Below are 22578 nucleotides of genomic sequence, written 5' to 3'. Positions count from 1 at the left end.
AATTTCGAATAAATAATGTCATGTCGAAATATGGTTTTATTTACAATCCATGAAGGCCGAGTATTAGTGTGTAATTAATGCACTTCAAATGATTAATAAATAATAATTTATTAATTCATTGAATTTCAAATTTATGTATATATATATATATATATATATATATATATATATATATATATAAACTTATAGATTAATAATATAAATAAAATTGATCAGTTTTTTATTATTTATTATAATTTTATTATATATTTTATTACTTATTAATTTTAATTTTCAAACGTTTTTGTAATATTCTTGGATATTCTTTTTATTATATTTTTTAGACAAAATTATACATCATAGAATCCACGCACACTATAAGAAAGTATTTGCATTTTCACCAGCATTTTCACTATCGTGTATGTTTTTGGTGCAACGCGTTAACCATCGATAACGTTCGCATAGTGCTCCTTTTTCTCACGTTGCTCCTCGTAACCTTGTACCACAAAGAAATTTAATAGAGCATCATTTATAACTGACGCGGTTGCCGGATGATATACACACGATAAAAGCGTGTAGACGTTATCCCAAAAATTCAAGCGATCAATGAAGATTGCTGTTAAAAATGACGCGTATGACGACGGTCGAGTCACATCGTAGAATAACGAGAGAACATTTTCTAAAAATGCGCCGCTATTATGTCAGATTTATTGTTGATAAATTTTTACAACGAAACAATCAATGTTCCTTGAAGAATAGAATCAATATTCAGATACGTGCTATGCAAGTGTTATACTCGAAAATAAAAAGTAACTATTTTTAATTTCTGATCATTTTAACTCTAACTTTAAAAAGGGGTTTATAGATAATTATATACGATTAGAATTATATATAATTATATATATTAAAATCTATTTATACTATTATTTATATTTATACTATTAATTAAAATTAATTAATTAAGATTAATTAAAATTAATTAAACAAAGATTAAAATTAAATTAATAAATATGAAAAAAAGATTTATTTTGAAGAAAATTGTTATTAAATCTCAAACTCGCAAAATTCAATTTAATTTAATTCCCTGAAAACAATCGATGCAATCATGTTAAACGCGTAAATTTCTATTACAATAACATTACACATCCGAAAAGATACACAGAATACATGCTCGCAAATACTCTCCAACTTTCGCTGTTACTTATGCATTTTTGCCTTTGAAGCAACAGCAGCAAATTAGATTCAGTCAACACACAGACGTTTACAGACAACGCGAAACAAGTCAAGGGTCTTGCGCGTTTAGATTGGTTAGTCAGGGCGGTGCATCAAAGCACCTCTAACGAACTAATTATCGCTTCTCTCTCTATACGGTTTACGGCGCCTTTCCTTTTAGAACCCTCGCAATCCGCTTCTATCCTGCCCGATCCTCCGAACAACTCGGCCCAGACGTACAGGTAATAATGCGCTTGTGTTACGAGATTCCGTAAATTTATTTTGCTCATTTAGCTCAGGGCTAAAAGAATATATCGAGGAAAACTTTATGCGCTCACACATTACATACTAACGTTCTGTTTACCAATATAATGCAACGGAATACTTTATGCTATATTATACTTTTAATAAATATTTTCGAGTTTTTTACTTCGATAAAAAATTTTTTAAACAATTTTTTACACAATTTTTTCGCGTATTCATACTTTTAATTATCAGTTTATTTAGTTCACGATAAGGAAATAGAAATGGAAAAAATACATCAAAATTATAATTTTGTTACGATATTATACTTTTGCGAAATTAGTCTGGATCTCGATTCGCTTCGTGCGAAATATGTCGAGAATATTGCGATTCGCATTCATCAACTCGCGTCTCGTTTTAATTGTCCGACGTCTACCGTTTGCGTCCGCCCCCGCCAACGCTGCGGTCCTTGCCGGACGGGGCGGACAATTTCCATGTAAATTCTAACGTAAATAAAAACACCGACGTAAGTTTTAATACCCTAGCCAAGCGAACTCTGTGTCGCCCCGAGGGCGCCAACGAGATTATTTGTGCGTTAGCGCCTCCGGTGGTTTGTCCCAGGTCCTCGCGTAAAGACTTTAACAAATTAATTTATATTCCACGGCGACAGCCATTTTGCAAACTACACTCTGCGCACCGTGGTGACCGAGGATTGACTATCCCCCGGGAAAACAACCCCGGCGAGCTGCTGTCATTTTAACGAGTCGGTGTTAATCATTCGCGACGCTGCCCGGTCATGTTCGCGCGCAAGCCCCGCGCTGAAAACCGGCGTTTCAGGGGATTCCCCGGGATCAATTTACATGCAATCTACGATGGATCACTCGAAGGAAGACTTATTTAACCGTCAATCACGATGATAACGCGAATAAATAATATTATAACCGATATTGGTTACAATAATCATTAATGGATAAGTAGTCGATATTAATTCGTGAGAACATTATATTTGATAATGTGTTCGAATCCATGATTTTATGAGATTACACGAATTTACGGGATTACACTATTAAATCATATATCATATTAAAATTTATTGATGAGTAAACAAACAGTTTGACTAAGATTAATATTACGATTCTTCTATTTTTGTTAATGTAAATATGTAATTTCTCTCTTACCTTATAATGCCTTGGTAATGCCAGAAATTTGAAAATAACGTTTTCACAAATAATACGTTTTAGGAACGGAAACATATATAAAATACAATAAATTCTCCGTCCTTTTTCTATAGTCGATGCCCTCCAATAACTGTAAAAATCTGACGTAATAGCGTGCATTAAATGCTCCGATTTTGCTGGATTTAACGCGAAACGAATTCCGGTCGCGCGGCGATTATTTTAAATCGACAACGCTCTGAACTTTCACCCAGCGGCGAGTATTGCGAACGACAATACAGTAGCAAGAAATACAATCCATTAGCTCGGAAACGCGTAATGTGACAGCGCCGAATATACCCGTCCGTGCCAAGCGCGCTATATGCATTACAGGATATTCGATAAAGATTTTCTATAAATAAATTTGTCGGTGTAACCGTCCATTATATTCGGGAATTGGCGGCGGAAAAATACGAGCAAAAATCCACAGTTTGTGATAGCGGATAACCACATTGGATTTCTGTATTATTTAGAATGTGTATCTCTCTCCGCGACCGGTCTATCAAGTCGCTGCACGTTGTAATTTTACACGTTGAGCATTCACAAGTGCATTTCGCGTTCTTTACACGGCTCCACCTCTATGGTAAAGTCGTTAGAAATTTATAATGCATCTGGAGGCTAGCGTGTTGTCCTCCCCGTTCGTTATTATTCCGCTAGCTGTGTAATATTTGAGATTACGATGGCTCCTGGGCACGTCATGAAATTTCCATTGTATTCACCATATTTAGACGGTTTGTGCCTAACCGCGGAAGCTAAACAGCAGACGAAATTCTCGAGCTTTTGCCGACGGCACTGGACGCCGCAACAGTTCAAATTAATTATCCCTCTATAAATGTGCATCGCGCATTAATTGAATTAGCAGTGCATTAGCTTTCAATGGACACAATTTCAAATAGACTTTTTCGATATATTCTTCATTTTCTTCTATTACACTTATTCCAAAATTATTTATATATATTAAGATTTTTTATGTAAAATTTAAAAAAAATTGTTTTTTGAAAACTTTCCTTTTTTTTTAATATTAGAAAAAATTATAATAATAAATTTTCATCTTGCTATATTTGTCTATCTCGAAATTAATGAATTAAACAGCCACTAATTTTACGGCTAACTCTAATTCGCCAGTTTGCTCCGCAAACTCTCTTTTTCCCAAGAGATTTCTTGCGTGTCGAAAAGCGTGCAACAACGGTGCAAGGACGACGTAGGACGAAAACAAGGGAAACTAGCAACGGGAAAACGGCAACGGTAGTGGTATACGCGTTATTACGTCTTCCACGAGGGTCGAATAAGCGGGACGACATAGCAGTCGGGCGTGCTCGGAGAGCGGAGCGGGAAAAGCGAGGGGCAATATGTTCCGAAATTGTTTTACTTCGGGCGGCACGGGGGAGTAGGAAGAAGGGAGAGAGAGGAGGATAGAAGCAAAGAGAAGATAAAAATGTTTCGCCGTTCCTTCGTTCCAAGAGCTGTGCGTCGCACTGCTTCCTGCCCCGCCGCGGAGTAACTTTTGCGGGATGTGATGTGGAAAATTGGATTCAAGTTTGGGGCGGTATTGTAGGCGCAGGGGAAAGAGCGCCGGAATCGAGAGAAGAAGGAAAGAAAGAGAAGAGGGCTGCGCGCGAGATACAGGCATGGCAAGAGTGCCAGAAGTCGAAGAGGGAGGAAAGTCACCGTGTCGCTGTTAAAGGAGGATGAGGAGGAGGGTTGAAAACACAAGAAGGAGATAAAGTCGCCGCAAGGGTCAGACGAGGGCGGCGAGACGGAAAGGAGAGAAACTGAGAACGAAACGGACTCGAAAAAATGGTCGGAAAGCTAAGGATGCAAAAGATCTCCGAGTCGAGAACACATTTCTTGCACTCTCGTCCTGCTCTCGTCTTCCTAAACACTTTTCGCCCTCCCTAATTCCTCTAATATTTGCCTTTTATTCATTTTTTCACATCTTTTTTTTCTTTTTCTTCTTCTTCCACGAACCTTTTTATTTTTGCATTTCGTACATAAAGCCAGTCAGCTGTTTTTTCGCCGCACACTTATATATCAATACGTATTTTTGCGGGCGTCAAAATGAGAAGATACGACAGACTTCGTAATCGACCGGCTCTTTTAACGTTAACTTTTGGACCAGCGTGGACTAGTAGCGGCTTCATCAAGAAGACTTTTCGCGACAGTAGACAGAATTTTTGATTTGTGGCGGAGACTTCAAACGGAGACGAGCATGGAGAGTTGAAAAAGCGCGGGAGTTCTCGAGGATTAATGCGTGACTGGCAAAATTAATTTAGATTGCAGATCATAATTCATAGCTCTCTGACTACTTTGATTTACTAAAGTTAGTCGCGGCTCATCTTCTCTCCCTCTCTCTCTCTCTCCCCCTTCCTCTCTCCCTCTCTCTCTTTCTCTTTTTCTTCTGTTCTCTTGTCAGATATTACATGAATAAAAAGAGGAGTTAATCATGTTATCTACAGCTAATACATTTGACTCGATAATTAAAATATATTATTGTAATTATAATAATATGTATATATGTAGATAAAAACAGGGTTTGAGATAATCACATTATTTTATTATACATATAAAGTCTATATTATTTTATAATAAATGATATATACTTCATATAATAAAATATAATTTTATAAAATCTTTACAATTATAGAAAATGTTTCGTAAAAAAGGTTCTATTTAGAAAAAAACTAACTTGGCTACAAACATATTTTTAAAAATAGATTATTTTTACATGTATTACTTATTTCTCTATTTCCGCATATAATGCAATTTTAATTAATTTTTCCTACTGTAAAAATAAAACATTTCTTAATATTATATATTAATATTATGATTAGGAAAGTTTATCTTGTTTGTAATCTTGCCGAATCAAACCAATTCAAGTAGCAAATAAGTTTTGACAAGTCAAAACTAATTTTCCGACGGAATTTCAGCAAAGTAACAGAAACTTGACGACCGAAAACAATGGGATAATTTGTTCTTACGCGATTCTCGGAGAAAAGAAAAAGAATTCGCTGGAGATTTGCGAGGCATGTAAGCGTCGATTGGCTTCCGAAAGTTCTTCTCGAGTGGCTCAATCTTTTAGACGAAGATAAACGCTCTTAATTCCCGCGACCCTTTTCCAGATGAAAGGATCGACTGAAAAAACACCCTATAAGTAATTCGATAGTGACCTGAAAGTCCTCCTCGATCGAGGCGCACATTCTGAGGAACGGCGATTATCGTGGTTCGACGGACGTCCAAGGAGCGAGCGATAAAACAAAATCGCGTTGGCGGTGCTAAGCTATGCGAAGTGAAAGCGTTACATATCGAGTGGAAAAATATTTGAATCACAAATATCGGTATTATAGAAAATAATTCAAGAGCCTTGCAATTGTTTTTACGACTCAAACATAAAAAAAATTAATTTGCAGTAAATTTATAAAAATCCTCTTACACTTATCAATACATTAAGAATTACTTAGAAATAAAATTTATACCCAAAAATGCAAGATTAAAAAATTTATATGCATGTAAAAATGATTATTTATATTTTTATTTTAAAATACGCTTGCAACATTTTTTGCGAAGATTTTTCATCGCGACGGAAATCAAAAAATATATGAGTGGAAGTGATATTTAAAGCCATCTATGAATTCCACTGGATGAAATCGCAAAATTCCTGATTCCGGATTTTTCAGTTCCGGTCCCAATTGCCTCCATTCCTCGGTGGTCAATGGCGATGGGGAAGGACAGGGGACACGTGTCGAGTTTTCCGGATGCAGGAGAAAGGATCTAAACTCAACGGGCATGGCGAACTTCGAGATAGTGCCGGAAATGCAAATTCATATTATTCCGAGTGCGCGAGCACTTTGTATCGGATGGGACGCATCCGATCAATAGCGACGGGTATCGAAACCAATACACGCATTCTCGAATGTCAATCTCACCATTAATTGAATCCTCGCAAATTGCTTAGAATAAAATCGAAATATCTGGACAGGGTGAAAGCCTCCTTGGGTCTACGATCAACTATCGTAAAGTGAAGAGGAATTCAAGAAAAAAAAATATATCTTGCAAAAATGCTAGAGGAAACAAATCACAATCTCAATAAAATACTTAAATCGCCGATTGCACAAGACTAAATAAAAGTAGATTGAAAATTCCATAAGATGCTTAAAAAATATAAAGAGAGCGCTCTTCTGAATATTTTATAACTTCGAATTTGTTCAATCGAGCGAAATCATTGTTCAGACGATCCAAGAATGCCGCATGATCGAGTGCGAACAATCGCGATATACCTGGGGCGGCGCGGGAATATTTTACTCTCGACGAGGTGCACCGTCACAAGGGAGAAAGTCCGGGAGAACCCGAGATTTGAGTTATCGCGATACGTCTAGAACGGTATAATACACCCCCGCAGTCGCGACGAGGAAGAAATTTACCGACTGACTGATAAAACGGCGATACTTTTGGCGTCGCGTAGATGGGACGCACGACAAGCTAGTAACGCGGGATCAATGGGCCACGGAATTTTGCGAAACGTCGTTAAATCCCGCACGTGTCAGCAACGTCCTGCTGCCGGCGTCCTTGATAGCAGGCTGTGCCTTCACACACGCCATTATTTTTAATATCGCCGACACGGACAGCGGTTGCGGCGTAAGCGCTTTTTACTTGATACTCGTGCGAGATCGACATGATTTAATTTAGGACCGATACTGTATAAAACTCCACCGCTGCCTTCGCATTTACACATATCCGTAAAAGATCGGGGTATCTATCGATATAAAGTCGTTTAGTATTAATATCAAATATATATTTAAAATTCGAACAATCCATCTTAAAAAATAATTTAAGTTAATTAAGTTTAGTTTTCAATTAATTATAAATAAATCGTACTCTAACAAAATGATTATTTAGCTTTTATTTACGAGATATTTAGGATTAAAAAGATATGTGTATGTGTGAAAGGGACAATACTACACTTTATACAATTCTCCTTATTACATACAAATGCGTATCATTGCACGAGATTTACTCGAGAACTTTTCTCGAAGACTATGTATAAAAATCAACGCTCGATGACTGTAGAGAGAAATGAACACCAACGTATATCATATGTTTTTGGATTCGAACGAGCGGACCAGATGGAGCGGACAAAGAAAAGAGCGAAACGACGTACTCTTTTTCGCGGCAATCTATAACTTCGCCATCCGACGTTAACAACCCCCCAACACGAAGAAGGTTGCGGCTCTCCTCGTGCTGGTCCACAATCTCCCATCCCTCGCTCTTCCTAATCTTTAACTTCCTCGTCTCTTGCTTCACCTCCCACCACCTTTATTGCTCTCCCTCGGCCGCTCCACTTGCCCTCATTTCGAAGTACGATGCTTCGAATAAATAGTCTTAACTGTTGGAAAAGGGAAAACGGCCAAGAGAGTGAGAGAAGGAGAAATCAGAAGGGGTGCAAAGAGAAAATCCTTTTCCAGGATCCGCAAGTAGTTACGAATCGACGTGCGGTCTGACTCTCGGGTGACCGCAATCACTTCGCTCGCTCTATAAATGTTCCCCGATGAGATCGGCGCGATTTAAAGTCGAAAGTCGCAATCGATCCCGATTACGACGCCAGAGTTGGTTTATAGAGAGTTGTCGTATGAAATTACTCGGGTTAAAGCAGAGTGTGTTAAGTTGTTAACTATACGTGTGCAAACGATACGTGTGCGGATTCGCTAAAGTTTGAAATGTATACGAAATTGCATATAGTCTTTATTATTTTTAAGATTCAGACGCAATTCAAGTATTTTATTAATATTTTTAATTTCTGCGTTTGAGTTCTAAAATCAAATCCATTAAATTCTTCTTCCAAGGTTTGTATTTTTAATCGTAGCTTAGATTTTAATTTTTTCTCACATTTATTTATGTATAATTTTGTGTATAATTATGATGAGAGGATTTTCTTCGTCATTTTATCGCATCGATTACCCTCATCGGCTGTATAATTGTTCCGCATTTCATCGATAATTTATTCGTAAAGTTGGTGTACATACAAGAGGTATAGAACGTGAAGGTACGTAACAAAAACTTCTTTGAAATCTTTTCAAAGTTTTACATAAATACACTATCGCGTCGACGAACCGCTCATGAAAGTAAACAAAAAGTAATGCTTCTCTCGTTACTTTTTATGCATTAAGTTACCTGCAGTAAAGCTGTACCAGTGTTAGTCAGCGCTAGCAGTTAAGTAAATCTTCTATTTTTGTTTCCTCATTACAGTGAGTGACCATACATAGTGCTGCAATTTACAAAAAGAAGCATTTAGAATTATAAATAATGCCTATAATTTATTAATTATCATCTCTCGCTTTTTAATATAAAAAAATATAAATTTAAATTGTACATATGTATATTTTGGAAAATTATAAACAAGAATCATTGAAAATTTCTAACTGATTAATATTCATTAATGCAATTAATATAATTATGATCATGTATGATCAAAAAAACGTTATTACTAAAAAGAAAATCAATCAATAGAAATAACGAATAAATTTACACAAATTTTTTATTATAATATTACACACATATTAATTTTATAAAAATTAATATGCGTGTACAATATTATGATAAAAAGCTTTATTAATTACGTTAATTACCTTTACGGAATAATGTCGTATAAGAGCACAAAAAGCGAAGTTCCTGGAACAAGGAGCTAAATAAAATGAATAATGCGACAAAAACGTTAATATATGTTATAAAGCGCATAAGGCGATGCGAAAAGACAACACTAGGAAACCTGGCCAGGAGAATGAAGGAACACAAAGCCTGGATCGCGCGACTGGTATATCGAGCACCTGTTGCCCCCTCGGGATCGGGGATTTACATTTTCATAGACAAGGGGACGGATAGTGATGGTCGGTGTGTTTGTGTCTGCATGTGTGTGTGCGTGTGTATGTGCGTACACGTGCACAGCTCGTCCCCGACGTCTTCTAGTCATTAAGAAAATTGAACCTTAGGCGAACCGAGTCGGAGATTTCGCTTCTCGATAGCAATCCCAGGATATCAAACGATATCCTTATCGATACTTACATATATCGGTCGCACAAATAGAACGTTAAACGTGATCGTCTACTTTTTGAGATAAGATACGTCAATAAAAATATATCAATATCACTTGGTAAAATCAAGAAATGGAAAGATTTAAAAATAGAGATTTAATTTATCAAATATACGCCATATCACTCATCTGTCAATTGTTGCACGCCAACGACAGTTTAATGAATTTCCCACGATGCAACTATTCCTTTACGATGCAACTATTTATTAAATTCTTTCACATTTTCTTTTAAAGCTTCGCGTTCGCGAAAACGCAAGGAGAAATTTGTACGAACAAATTTGCCTCTATCTCGCACGCGCTCCTATATACGTCTAAAAGTAAGTTTTAAATAAGTTATCTCGAGACTGAACTTTATAATTGTAAAGGGCAACGAATTATGGAGTCTGTAAATAATTTTACAACGACGGAAATTCTGCAACGGTAGTGTCACTCCGAGTTTTCGCGATATGAGAAACGCAAAATGAACGCGCGCAACACAATTAATAGTGGAATAGGAGCAAAAATCTTGCGTCGGTTTCTTACCGTAAATATATTAGTCGATGTAAGTGGAACTTTAAGTCGGCTGTTAGCGATAATAGTTCCTTGCACATTCTGTTTGTATTGTATTCGCTGTTTCATTATGATTGTTTGTACGCTCGGGATTTAATTAAATTAATTGGCACACACAATATACGCTACGTGCATATTATCATTCATGTATTTGTTTTATAGAAACATTATTTTAGTATTGTTATAGCGCTCTATCAGTTATTTCGAACGTTAAGGAACATTGTGTCACAGTTTAACAATAATCATAGCCATTCTCTCTCTTTCTCTGCTTCATACAGACGCATAATTTATTAAAATTTAATTAAAATATATTTAAAAGCAATTTTGTGATACGTGGATAAGTATAATAAAATAATACGTTATAATAAAATAACGTATAATAAAATATACGTTATAATAAAACGGCGCGTTTAGAAGCAGATATAAGTCTACAAAAATGCCATGGAGTTTCCAGAATCGAATAAAAAAGATAGAATGCTGGACGATCAAAGTTCATCAGATGGCCAAACTTAATCTCGTCCATCGACTCGCAGCTGGACCCGCAGGGAATGCGAGCAAAAGGACCGAACCACGCTCATGATTCAATCAACCAAGTTAAAGCGAGCGAGAAATGACACGACGCGAGCGCGAGGTCACTTTATCCGTCGTTCAAAAACGGTTAGCCTGTTGCAGCATCCTGTAACCATGCGTAAATCAATACGATTCGTCGCGCTCTCCATACCGATGGTTTCCCGCAACTTTAAAAAACGACGATTATTTGAGATATCTCAAGCGAAATATTTCAATTCCTTTGTGAAAGAACAATTCCGAAAAATGTGCACAAGCGCCAAATTGACATACAAAGCAAATTCTTAATGAAAAATTTCAGATTTGATGTTTTCCGTGTTGCAATCTTCTTAGCATTAATTTCAAAAATTTTTTAAATTCTATATTTAAAAAATATATATATATATATACTTGAATGCTTTTTTTTGAAAAATATTGCAATTGTTATAGACCAGATAATTAAAGAAATTTTTTATAAAATCCTTAACAATCTGTTTTGTAAAAATTGGTATTTTAAGTTATCGTATTTTTATATTAAATCGTAGATTATCCTTCTATCGCATATATTGCAGGTTTCAAAATATTTCAGCAGCGTGATAAATCTCGCGCTGCCTCGAAAATTAAAATCTAATGACGAATAAAGCGAAAAGTTACAACCGTTTTTTATCTGGTCTATTCTTATCCGAGTCACGAAAGGTTTCGTGCACCGTTATATGAGAGTTTTGTTATTGTAACACAGAGTGTAGTCGAAAAACACGGAGAGTTAAGTTATCTATAATTTTATCAGGATAAATTAAAGCGCGATGAATGTATATACAATATATTAATAAGACGATAGTATAAGATGAGGGAATATAGACGATTATAGTATAAGAGAAGCGTGAAAGACGGCGCTGAATTTTTTTACCCTCCCGATTATACGATAGCATAACTTTTTCACTTAAGCAAAATATACAATTATTCATAAAATTTTCTCAGCATACACCTCCAATAAAGCTCAGCAGACAGGCTACTGCGCACGTGCATTTTTAAGAAGGTGGTTTTACTGGCGAGAAAGCGTGAAAAAGCTTCTGACAAATATAAAAAGACGCTCGCAAAAATTCATTAACTTGAATACAACAAAACTAACACGACGCGATGCACTCCGTGTTGCACATTTAAAGCGAAGCTGCGTTATTTCGTGACGCAGAAAATAAGAAACTATGACTTTTTCTTTAAAATTATTTATTCATTTATTCAGTATATTATTATTAAACATAATTATTTATTCAATATAATTATTTATTTTTTGTTATCGGTTATTATTTATTTAGTATTATAATTATAATTTATTATATATTTGTTTTCTAATTTTTATATGCTTTCAATCTTTTTAATTTTTAATTTACATTCTTTTCCAACATTTTATTAAAATAAAATAAATAAAATTATTACTCAATATATATTAACTTTGACATATATAGCTTCTTACAGTCGTCAATTTTATTAAATAAAATTTTTTCAGTTGAAACAAGCAAAAGTTACGAAAAAAGTTGACGTTGTGTCGACCTATTTTCCATCCATCCAGAAATTACGCCAGTCCATATACCGCAATCCGCATCGTATGAAGGAATCTGTTAGATGATATTCATCATGATTTCATTGAAGCGTCGAATTTTTTACGAACATTTTAAGCATCGTGAATATAATCAGCGCATCAAAGCGTAAAGAGAAAAGAAAAAAAGTCGAATTATCTTATGCTTTTTTTCGGACTTTTATTAGACTTTTGCGTCAGAAAAACAAATTTTTATTACATAACGATATTTTACAAGCAATCATAATGTATTAATAATATAAATATTATTATAATATTAATAATATAAATAACTATAATAATAATATTAATACTTAATTAATATTTAACTATATTAATATAATATTTAATAACTATATTAATAATATAAATATTTTTTAAACTATATTTTCTGTTCCATAAAGTTGTTATTTGCTTACAAAACGGAAATTATATATATTTTAATTTAGTTTATACATTTTATCACATATTTCTTTCTAACTTCTCATTTCAATAATTTAAGTTTACGATCTAGTTTATAGAGAATACAAATCGTAATAAAATTTCAAAATTGGAATTTACACAAAATATACATAAATAATTTGTAATAATAATTAAATTCTTGTCAAGAAATCCTTAGAAAGATCGTTTAAAGTTTTAGACATAAAATGACATTTTTCTTTTCTACCAAAAAAAAAATAAGAATGAATTGCTGCAATGCATCGTTGGTGTTTGGGAAATAAAACAAAATCCAATTTGATACCTACTACTTTTGTATCTATTTTTCTTGCTTGTCGTACAAAGTATACAGTCGTCATCGGAATAATCAAAGGCAAACGATAAAGAAGAAATTTAACTAGAAACTGTTCTTTCATACGTTCAAAAACATCATCCGGCCACGGCAGTGCAGCCGCTGCAGCAATCGTTGCACGTAGCGCATGCCGCTGGCTTTCTGCGGCGCACCGCTGTGTGATTCGATTAAAGTGTCACGTGCGTTTTAAGGGGTTTTTGAACGTCACGTGCAACAGCTCGAACCAGGTGAAATGAAAACGCCACGACGCGTTCGTCGTCACATTCGTGAAGTCACGACATTCATTATTTTTATCGCGTCGCGATTCGCTAGTCAAACGTCAATATCATCTTAAACTCTCTTTGGTATATCAGCTAGAATAACGAATACAATGCTTATAATGTCCGATTAAATCTAAGACTCAAAGATACAGCCCTATGTTTACATTTTACATCACCTAGTAATATAATTTTTACTTTACGATTAATATATACGATATTTTTTAATTTCGTATACATAATACGTACACATATATCTTTTTCGAATTATTGTTATAAATATTTTTCTCAAAATATAATTATAATCCAAAACGGAGAGAGAGAGAGAGGTTGAATATATTTTAATTTGGTTTATACATTTTATCATATTTTTTTCTAATTTTTCATTTCAACAATTTAAGACTACGGTCTAGTTTAGCACAGAGAATACAAATCGTAGTAAAATTTCAAAATTGGAATGCATTTCTCCGAATCAAAAAAAGACTATACGAAAATTAATTTCCCGCTGATGAAGAAAAATCAAACTGCGAAAATATAAAAGTGGAAAGAGAAAAATAATTATATGATTGAAATATTACAGATCTTTGTGAATTTAGTAGATCAAAAAAGGACTATACGAAAATTAATTTCCCGCTGATGAAGAAAAATCAAAAACTGCGAAAATATAAAAGTGGAAAGAGAAAAATAATTATATGATTATTGCAGATATTTATGAATTTATTAGATCTATCGTTTCATTGTTGTAAAGAATAGATAATAGCTTCTCTATAATTTGAAAATCTATTATATGATATTTTTCAAATTTCAGATACTTTATTTTCAAACCAATATCAAACAAATCTAATTATTCAAAATTGCTGCAAAATTGCAAATCCACATGGATTATGTCAATCGTTCAATAATCTTATAAATTAAGAATGATATTTCTCACTTATAAAATCACAAAGATTAATATAACACGAACAAATGTGTTATTCAACCACACGTTTTTCGCGAAAAGGAATTCGATATAAAATTGACCGATAAATCCATCGATATTAATGAATGCACGACAGATTTAGAAAGGCACTTGTGTAAAATTTATCCACTAAATATCGATAGTTGCAAAAATATTCGAATAGTAGATTATAGATAATCGTGCGATTATCGCTGCGCGAAAATCGAAATAGCAAACCGATGTTTACCGTCTCGCGTATCTTTACAGAGATGCCTCCGCTCTCATGGATAAAGAGAGAAATAGAGGCGATAGAGCGAGACGATAGACGAGATCTGCGCTCTGTATACTGAGGTGAATCGCGTTTAATCCGGCACGATGCTCACGCGATCCGTCTTTGTCGCGTCGAAGCCGTTCTCTCGGAAAAGCGACTGCCATTGTCGTTCCTCGCACGATTATACAGGGTGATTGTAAATTTACGAGATTGTAATTTTGTGTGACAAAATTCATTAATTAATACATTAAATTTTATCCTCCTTCAACGGGCGCACAAAATTTGAACGCTTGCTCTGCCAAAAATTTTTTAATTTCCCGATATTAAATACTTTGTTATAATCCCAAACTTTAATTAAAATTCTCGAAATTGCTTCCGCGGAATATACAGTCATTAGTATAATGAGCCCCCGTAAACTCGTTAATTGCATGTAATTTTGAAATTTGTCAATATGCAGTGATTTTATCCAGAAAAATATCGTCAGCCCTCTTTCTCCCTATAATATCAGCGAGAAGCGTGTTGCTGCAACCGGTGTCTCGGGTGTCGCTGTGCCTGCAGCTAGGTGGCACGAGAAAGAGCGATGGCATCGCTGCAAACGACGACGCCACCGCCATCGTCGTAAACTCGACGTGGTTCTTGCTTGCCGTTGCCGTTGCGCTGCAACCGGAGGGAGGGAAGCTGGTTGACGCAGTGGGAGACACGGCCACCTGGGAAATACCCCTTAATGCCCGCAAAGCTGCCTCACTCTCGTACGTCTCTCTGGCCTCGTGCTCTGGCGGCATTTTCATCCCCCTTTCCCTTCCTTTGCTCTCACCCCTTGTTGTTTTTTCCTTTTGCTCTTTGCTATCTTTCGTACAGATACACCTTTCTCTTTCTCTGTCTCCCCTCCTCGCTTCTGGCTGTTCTCTACACTTTGTATTATGTCTCTTTCACTTTCTCTTCCACTTTTTTTGTTTTCTATTTCCCTTCCTCTGCTCGAGAGATGGTGGATTAACTTTTAAATATTTAAAGTTTTCCTATTATTGGAATAATTTTAATTAAGGTAGATATTTCTCAGTCAAATTTAATCATAGTAAAGATAGGTATAAATATATAGATTGTAGATTATAAGATATTTATAAAACGGCTACATGAGCTAGTATTTTAGAAATATTTCAAAATTTATAAATTAACTAAAATTTATATATTTGTACATGAAAATTGAATCTATGTTAGATATATTGCACATAACGCGATAAAAGTAATAAACTTTAACTCCGATTGTAACTGAAATGATAGAACAAATGCTTAATGCCACGCAAGTTAGCAGAAAATGAAGGATAGTTTTGCTGTCCATCGTAAAACAGGAGAAAATAAAAAAGGGGGAACTCACAAACTATAAGTTTTACACCATCTGTTCGGACAAAGTTTCAGTTAACGGTTATACTTGGATACCAGAAAATATTGTAGAACGTAGAACTATCTAGCAATTAAATGACTTTGTTCCGCGCCAGTTTTAAGGTCAGATAAGAGAAATTGCCGATCGAATAATTAAGCTAAAGCTAATCAACGTCGATTTGTAACATCTCGTCTAATTCCACCTAGAAATATTTGAATTTAACTGTGAAAAGTATACGAATAAAAACTATAAAGCTATAATAAAAGCTATAATAATATAAACGATTCCAAGAGCTTTTGCCTTTTTCTCGATGAATCGTTCTCGTGAATAATAAATCTTCCGCAATGGCGGATTTATTTCTATCTATCTATTCAAAATTCGCGTGTCCTCAACAACTTTTACATGAAAAAAATCTGCCTTTGTTCTGCATCGTTCGTTTCTCACTCGGCCTTTTTCGACGCGTCTGTCATCAGTCCTTCTTCTTCCTCTTCTTCTCAGCCTGGCTTCCGGCTTTTCCTTTGACAGCGCTAAGCAACGACAGCAGCAGCTTGATCAACCGGAAAAGGATGTAGATGAACACCGTGAAGACGATAATCAAAACGAGCGCGACGTCGATGAGATGATACTGGTACCAGGGTAGATCCGCGCCCTCGCTACGCAAGTAAGGCTTGCCATTGCCCCGAGCGACGTACTCCGTCCACCATACCGCTGTCTCCAACGGGCTGGCAGGTCGATCACGGTAAGCTTTCGAAAGCCTCTGGGCGTTCTCACGGTAACTGAAAGCAGAAAAGATTACATCTGAGATACTTGATATCGCGCGTACATATTTTTCATCTTTCCAAGATGGAGAAAAATTATTTTCATCGCTTCATTTGCTCCCCTTCGACAAACAGGTGTAATCAAGAAGAAGCTTCCCTTTACATATTTCCCTGTATAAAGGGAAATATATGAATTTTCAGAGAAATTTTCGGAAATCCATTTTTTTCCAACGTTCAGACATCGCGGATGAAAGCTCCAGATTGATCGATAAATGACCAGAGATTGGTTGTTAAAATTGAGATTGACGGTTTCGGAACTCCCCGTAGGCGCATTGCGTTACATCGCGAAACGCGTATGCATCGGCCGAACAAACGGCCGCGTGCGTAATCGCCGCGAGACGCATCGCGCGCGATGCGTTGCTATTGCGGGCGGCGAGAGAATGCAAAAAAAGTTGGCGAGGACACAACGAAATATAAAAGGACAGAAACGCGGATGCGGACGCGGAAGCGGGGGAGGACGGCCGAGTTGCTCGCGCAACCACCGTCGACGAAGCCGAGCACACAATTTACCGATCGGTACTCTCCATTATTCGTGTTTACAGCTGCAGCCCGCGAATCAACCTGGCCCATCCCCGGCGCGCATCCTATCCCCCGCCCCTGTGCATTGCTGTATACCACCGGCGCATCCCTGATTCCCCCCGTTGCCCGCTCCACGCCCCGTTATTTGCTTCGATCAAATTCAGTTGCAGTCCCCGCGGTGGTTTTGAATTAACCATCAATTTTGTGTGTGTGGGAGCGTCTCTTCCGTTCAAAACCGTGCCTATCAGCGGCCGTTCAGCTTCAAGAATGTCACAGATAGATAGAATCTAAAAAAAAAGAGAGCAGGAAGAAAGGGGGGAAAGATGTATGTATTAATTTATCATGCCGACGAGACGAATTTTGACTGGAGTTATATTAACCGGCCAAAAGTTACAAGCAAATTCTCTTTTTCGCAACGTATTGGATTAATAAATGAAAGAATGCAATTTTTTTCCGAAAACAGCAGAGAGTTCGAGATTGGAAATTGGAAGTCGAAAGTATGTCGGGCAGTCGCGTAAAATTTAACGTCGCATAAAACGCGTCCTATCTTCTGGCTGCACCCCTGCGAGAATATTTTTACCATAATTGCATCTCGCGTGCTTCTTTTTTTGCATTTACAAATTATCCGCAAGTGCGCCGGACACCGAGCGCTGCATCAATATTGAACACGTAACGTTAACCACAGCTTCGCGTTACGCAACACAGCAGATGCATTTACGTATAACTGCCTGGCTCGCGCATCTGCGAATCATTCCGACAAAGTTAATCGCCTGAAAGAGCTTTCACAATTCAGGATTTTTTATATGTATATTTTAGAAGTTTCGCAATTTTTACATGCATATAATTTTTTTAACTTTATGATCCCAAAAAGGGGAAGAATATCATTTACATGGGACGAAAAGAGACTAAAAATTATAAAAAGATTTCTATAAAATAAAATAAGATCGCAATAAAATATAATAAAAATTTCAATAACGTAGAATAAAAAGAAATTAATTTTTATTAACGATGTGAATCTAAAATGTACAGATGTTACTTTTATAAAATTAGTATATCATTTCTCTTATATTATATAATATCTGATGATATAAACATAAATCGTTTGATTTACAATCAAGAATGAACTAATTTTAGTCAAAAATTTCTATAAAATTATTCTATAATATTTTTATAAAATAAAATAAGATCGCAATAAAATATAATAAAAATTTTAATAATGTAGAATAAAATGGAATTAATTTTAATTAACGATATGAGTCTGAAATGTACAAATGTCGCTTTTATAAAATTAGTATATCATTTCTCTTATATTATATAACATCTGATGATATAAACATAATATATAGTTGATTTACAATCAAGAATAAACTAATTTTAGTCAAAAATTGTCTCTTCATTCATAATAATAGTCCTATCTACGGCATAGATAGGAAAGGAAATGTAGTTAAGCATAATTAGCGTCGAGCGACATTGTGCGAGTGATCAGAATGTTAATAGCGTCGGTGATGCGGTCGAATCGCGCTGTCCCATCACCCCCTGTCGGACCGCATACTTATAACGGAAAGTAAATCGCGCCGAGGAAGGGATGGAACAGCTTACGCCATCGCGCAGTTAATACGACCCTTATCTTAAAACGGGAATCAAATTACGGCGATCTGAGTATCCCGAGGAGCTATTACAATCGGGACACGCCGTAATAGACGATAGACGGCGGAAAACGGCGGTGTTATCTTCGACCCGATTAGAAGGAAAGAGAGGATATGATTCACGAGGATCATATACACAGTGTCTAGTACGTATCTTCTCGTAATCACGACTAATTATAATAGGGTATTACATCGTTACAAATTAAGACGTTAATAAATTAAAAACTGAAGGATTGAAATTGTCTTTATATAATTTTACATAGTAAATGTAATTTATTAAAAAAGGGAGAGAGATTTCATTTATGTATACTCTTGGATAAAATTAATGCATAATTTTTTTTTTCGCTTTTTCTTTAAAATTTTTCGTTAAAATTTAAATATCAGTTTTTAAAGGAAAAGTAAAAAAAAATTATGCGTTAATTTTGTCCAGGAGTATATATATTTTATATATTCCATATATTTAACAAGCAAATTATGTTGAATAACTTTAACACAAAATATTATTTCACAAGTTCCTTTTCACAAGCATGGAAGCTGGGGAGTTGGCTGAGCGAAAATCGACACTGATCATGGAAAAATGCAGCGTGTCAGAGACACCCTGTACATTTCGCAGATATAATGCGAAGAATAGGGATGTGCGAGTCGGCGGGGCCGATATATGTCGTTCGTAATTGCCGAGAAGCAGTTTTTCGCGATAGATATACCGCGGCCTGTTCGAACCGTGAAAGGCCCGTTATCGGAAACCGAGCGAATTATTTAGTCAGGAAAGTCCTGAAGCAGATGTCGCGAAGTTACACTGTCATCCCGGTTTCCGGAGACCGGCTCATATCTCCGGGGGATCATAATTCCTACAATATCTCGCTCGGATCTCTCTCATCGTCTACTGCTGCGACGAACTTACTTTTCGACTTGTAACGTTATCACAGTAGAGCTCTTATTCCGCCATCCCCTCGTTCGCCACTCTTATAGACCGAGGTTCACGCTCACGTGCAATCCCAAATGTGAGCACGTCGTTTTGCACATTGCCAGGAAGGCATCCAAAACTGATTGAAATTTTTTGGAGATTCAACTCTCCGTTTGATTTGGCGAGTTCAGAAAATTGAGGAGATAAGAAAACGTCTAAAACTATTTATCGCGTCAGTTTTGAAATTATTTAATAAGGAAATTTCATAATAAAAATATAACGAGTAAACTTTTCTAATTTATTTTCCAATATTGATAACAAAATAATTTTATTCGATTGCAAGAAGTATATGCAATTCGCTATGCTTTCAAGCTGCGCATTCAGTGGCGATGAATATGGATGTCATATTTTATCAAGCAAAACCATGTTAACTTTTATCGATGTGAGTCGTATACCATGTGACAAATTTATCCTCTTGCATCGGACATATAACTCGCTGTTACAGCGCAGGGAAAGTAGGCGAAGTTGCCATTGCGTTGAAAATAGTTTCCCCTATAACTCCGAATTGACGTAATAGAAACTAGTCGAAATGTTACGAAGTCTCATAAGTCTCACACATTCTCATACTTTGCGTGCAAACCAGAGCCGCCAGCGTGTTACAAATTACTTCTTTAGTCGATGCATTACGTTTATTAGCGCGACCGACTTTGTTTACGTCGCATCCCCTTCGCAAAGAGTTAGCTTCCGACAAATATTAAATATAAGTTAATAACACGCGAACTAGAGAAAATTTTTATATTTAATATCTTAACCATCCTATATGTGTTTATATTTAATATCTTAACCATCCTATATGTGTTGTCGTTTACCTGTATTCTCAAAATTTTATTTGGGAAATTATTAAAATAAATTATTATTAAATACTTAATCACTTTTACACAATTCATAGAATTTTTTTTTTCATTTCAATTTCTAATATCTGGTGTGTGGTTTTTTACAGTGCTTTTGCGATCGTTTTGTGTACATTATGCATGATAACAGGGTTAACGACCGAATGCGGCGAATTATAATTGTAACGCGGCGAGCTCTCTCGCATGGCGGTTATACGAGTGGGCCTCCTGAATACCGCGTGTTAATTATATTTATCACTCGCAGGCCGCGCGAGGAGTTGACGCGGAATTCCGTGCAGCGCATTAAATAACAGTCGTAGCGGTGCCAAACGTCAGTTGTACTTCCGGCCGATAATAATTTCCCCGTGTACGCGTTGTGTATCGCCTCGCGGCCCCATCCGATGGATAGTATTACGAAATTACTTTTCGGCGTGTACACGACATTATTACAATGCCATCGCGTAGCCGGGGAGCGACATCGTTCATTTTCGCAATCAGTTCGCGCGCGCGCGAACAGCCCGTGAACAGCTGGCAGCGAAAACAGCAAAAACCGACCGGCTGGATGATCGATCTTTGATTTCCGCCGGAAATACGCTGCCGAGTGATCCGATGAGATTGATTCAGTACGATATCGCTATCCCAGGAAGCAAAAGAACGATATTGCATATCTCGTTCTATTATATCATTTTTCTAAACTTTAGCGGTTTTATGCAAATGATCGCGCGATCGTATTAATTGTGGAAATAAATGTTTCGATAGATTAAAACAAATAATTTCGATATAATTTATTCGAAAGAGTTTAGTCTAATATAGAAAGATAAAATTATATAAATATATAAATATATATTATATAAATATACTTATCCTAACTTTCTGTTTTTGTGAAACACTAATGCAGTTTAAAGTATACTGTTTTTGTGAAACACTAATGCAGTTTAAAGTATAAAGTTAGTAATAATATGAAAATAAAAATTATCTCATGAAGTAAAAATGGAAAATAATTTTAAAACGATTTATACAACAAAGTTTAATTCTTTAATGCTTTAAATAAATACGAACATTATCGAGTGAAAAAAGAGGAAATTAAATGGACACGCATATAAACAATAAATTGTAGCAAAAGTATTGTATTTACAGTACTATTGTGTTAATATTGGTAACACATATTCAAAAAGTATGTCTCTCAAAAAGCTTTTAATTCAGTTCAAAAAGCTTCAATTTCGACTAGTTCAAATTTGACTAGTTTGAAATTAATTTTTATTCAAATTCAAAAGATTATTTTGTCAATAATAACCGCTTGAAAATAAAGGAATTGTTTTATTTTTAAAATAAACATGCGACTAATCATAAAATTTTATACGAAAATAAAAGTTTGAGTGTATGAAAATATTCAACTTTCGCAAAAATAATTCCGTTCTGCAATTTCTTTTCTGCCGTGCATAAAAATAACACAAATCGTTTTTCGACGAGAGGGTTAACCGTTTGTGTTTTCGTTCAGCCATTCGCTTGCGTATCGATATTACTAGTGAATCGCTATAACAGGGCGCTCTTGCAAAACACTCGCGAAAATACGCGCGTACATGACCAGCGGCAGTGCGTCGAACTAATTGAAGGACCAAAAATAGAAAAGACCGATGTGGATATGTTATTATTTTGTAACTGACGCAAACAACGCTAAAATCTGCGATTAAAATATCGTGCTAACAGCGCGAGATCTTTGATATGCACTCACATTAATTGCACGTGCATTTATATGTATTGGACAAGTATT

The 22578-nt window shown here is 35.7% G+C and overlaps 2 protein-coding genes across 2 annotated transcripts in view; one reads left to right on the top strand and one right to left on the bottom strand.

Annotated features, from left to right (window-relative positions):
- Positions 1 to 22578, top strand: part of LOC145975685 (uncharacterized) — a 95378-nt gene that overhangs the window by 21851 nt on the left and 50949 nt on the right. The gene's annotated exons all lie outside the window — the stretch shown is intronic.
- LOC145975681 (UDP-glycosyltransferase UGT5-like) overlaps positions 13132 to 22578 on the bottom strand; it is a 40966-nt gene continuing 31519 nt past the window's right edge. The window contains exon 3 of the mRNA XM_083106336.1: positions 13132 to 16806. Within this exon, the coding sequence (XP_082962462.1) occupies positions 16500 to 16806 (307 nt within the window). The 3' untranslated portion in view covers positions 13132 to 16499. The remainder of the gene's footprint in view (positions 16807 to 22578) is intronic.

This window comes from Camponotus vicinus, unplaced genomic scaffold (assembly GCF_025532165.1).
Source record: "Camponotus vicinus isolate PSW18456_S1 unplaced genomic scaffold, iyCamVici1.0 SCAF_8, whole genome shotgun sequence".
Classification (NCBI taxonomy): Eukaryota; Metazoa; Arthropoda; class Insecta; order Hymenoptera; family Formicidae; genus Camponotus; species Camponotus vicinus.
Note: the sequence above shows the minus strand (reverse complement) of the source record. Positions and strands in the feature narration are given on the sequence as shown.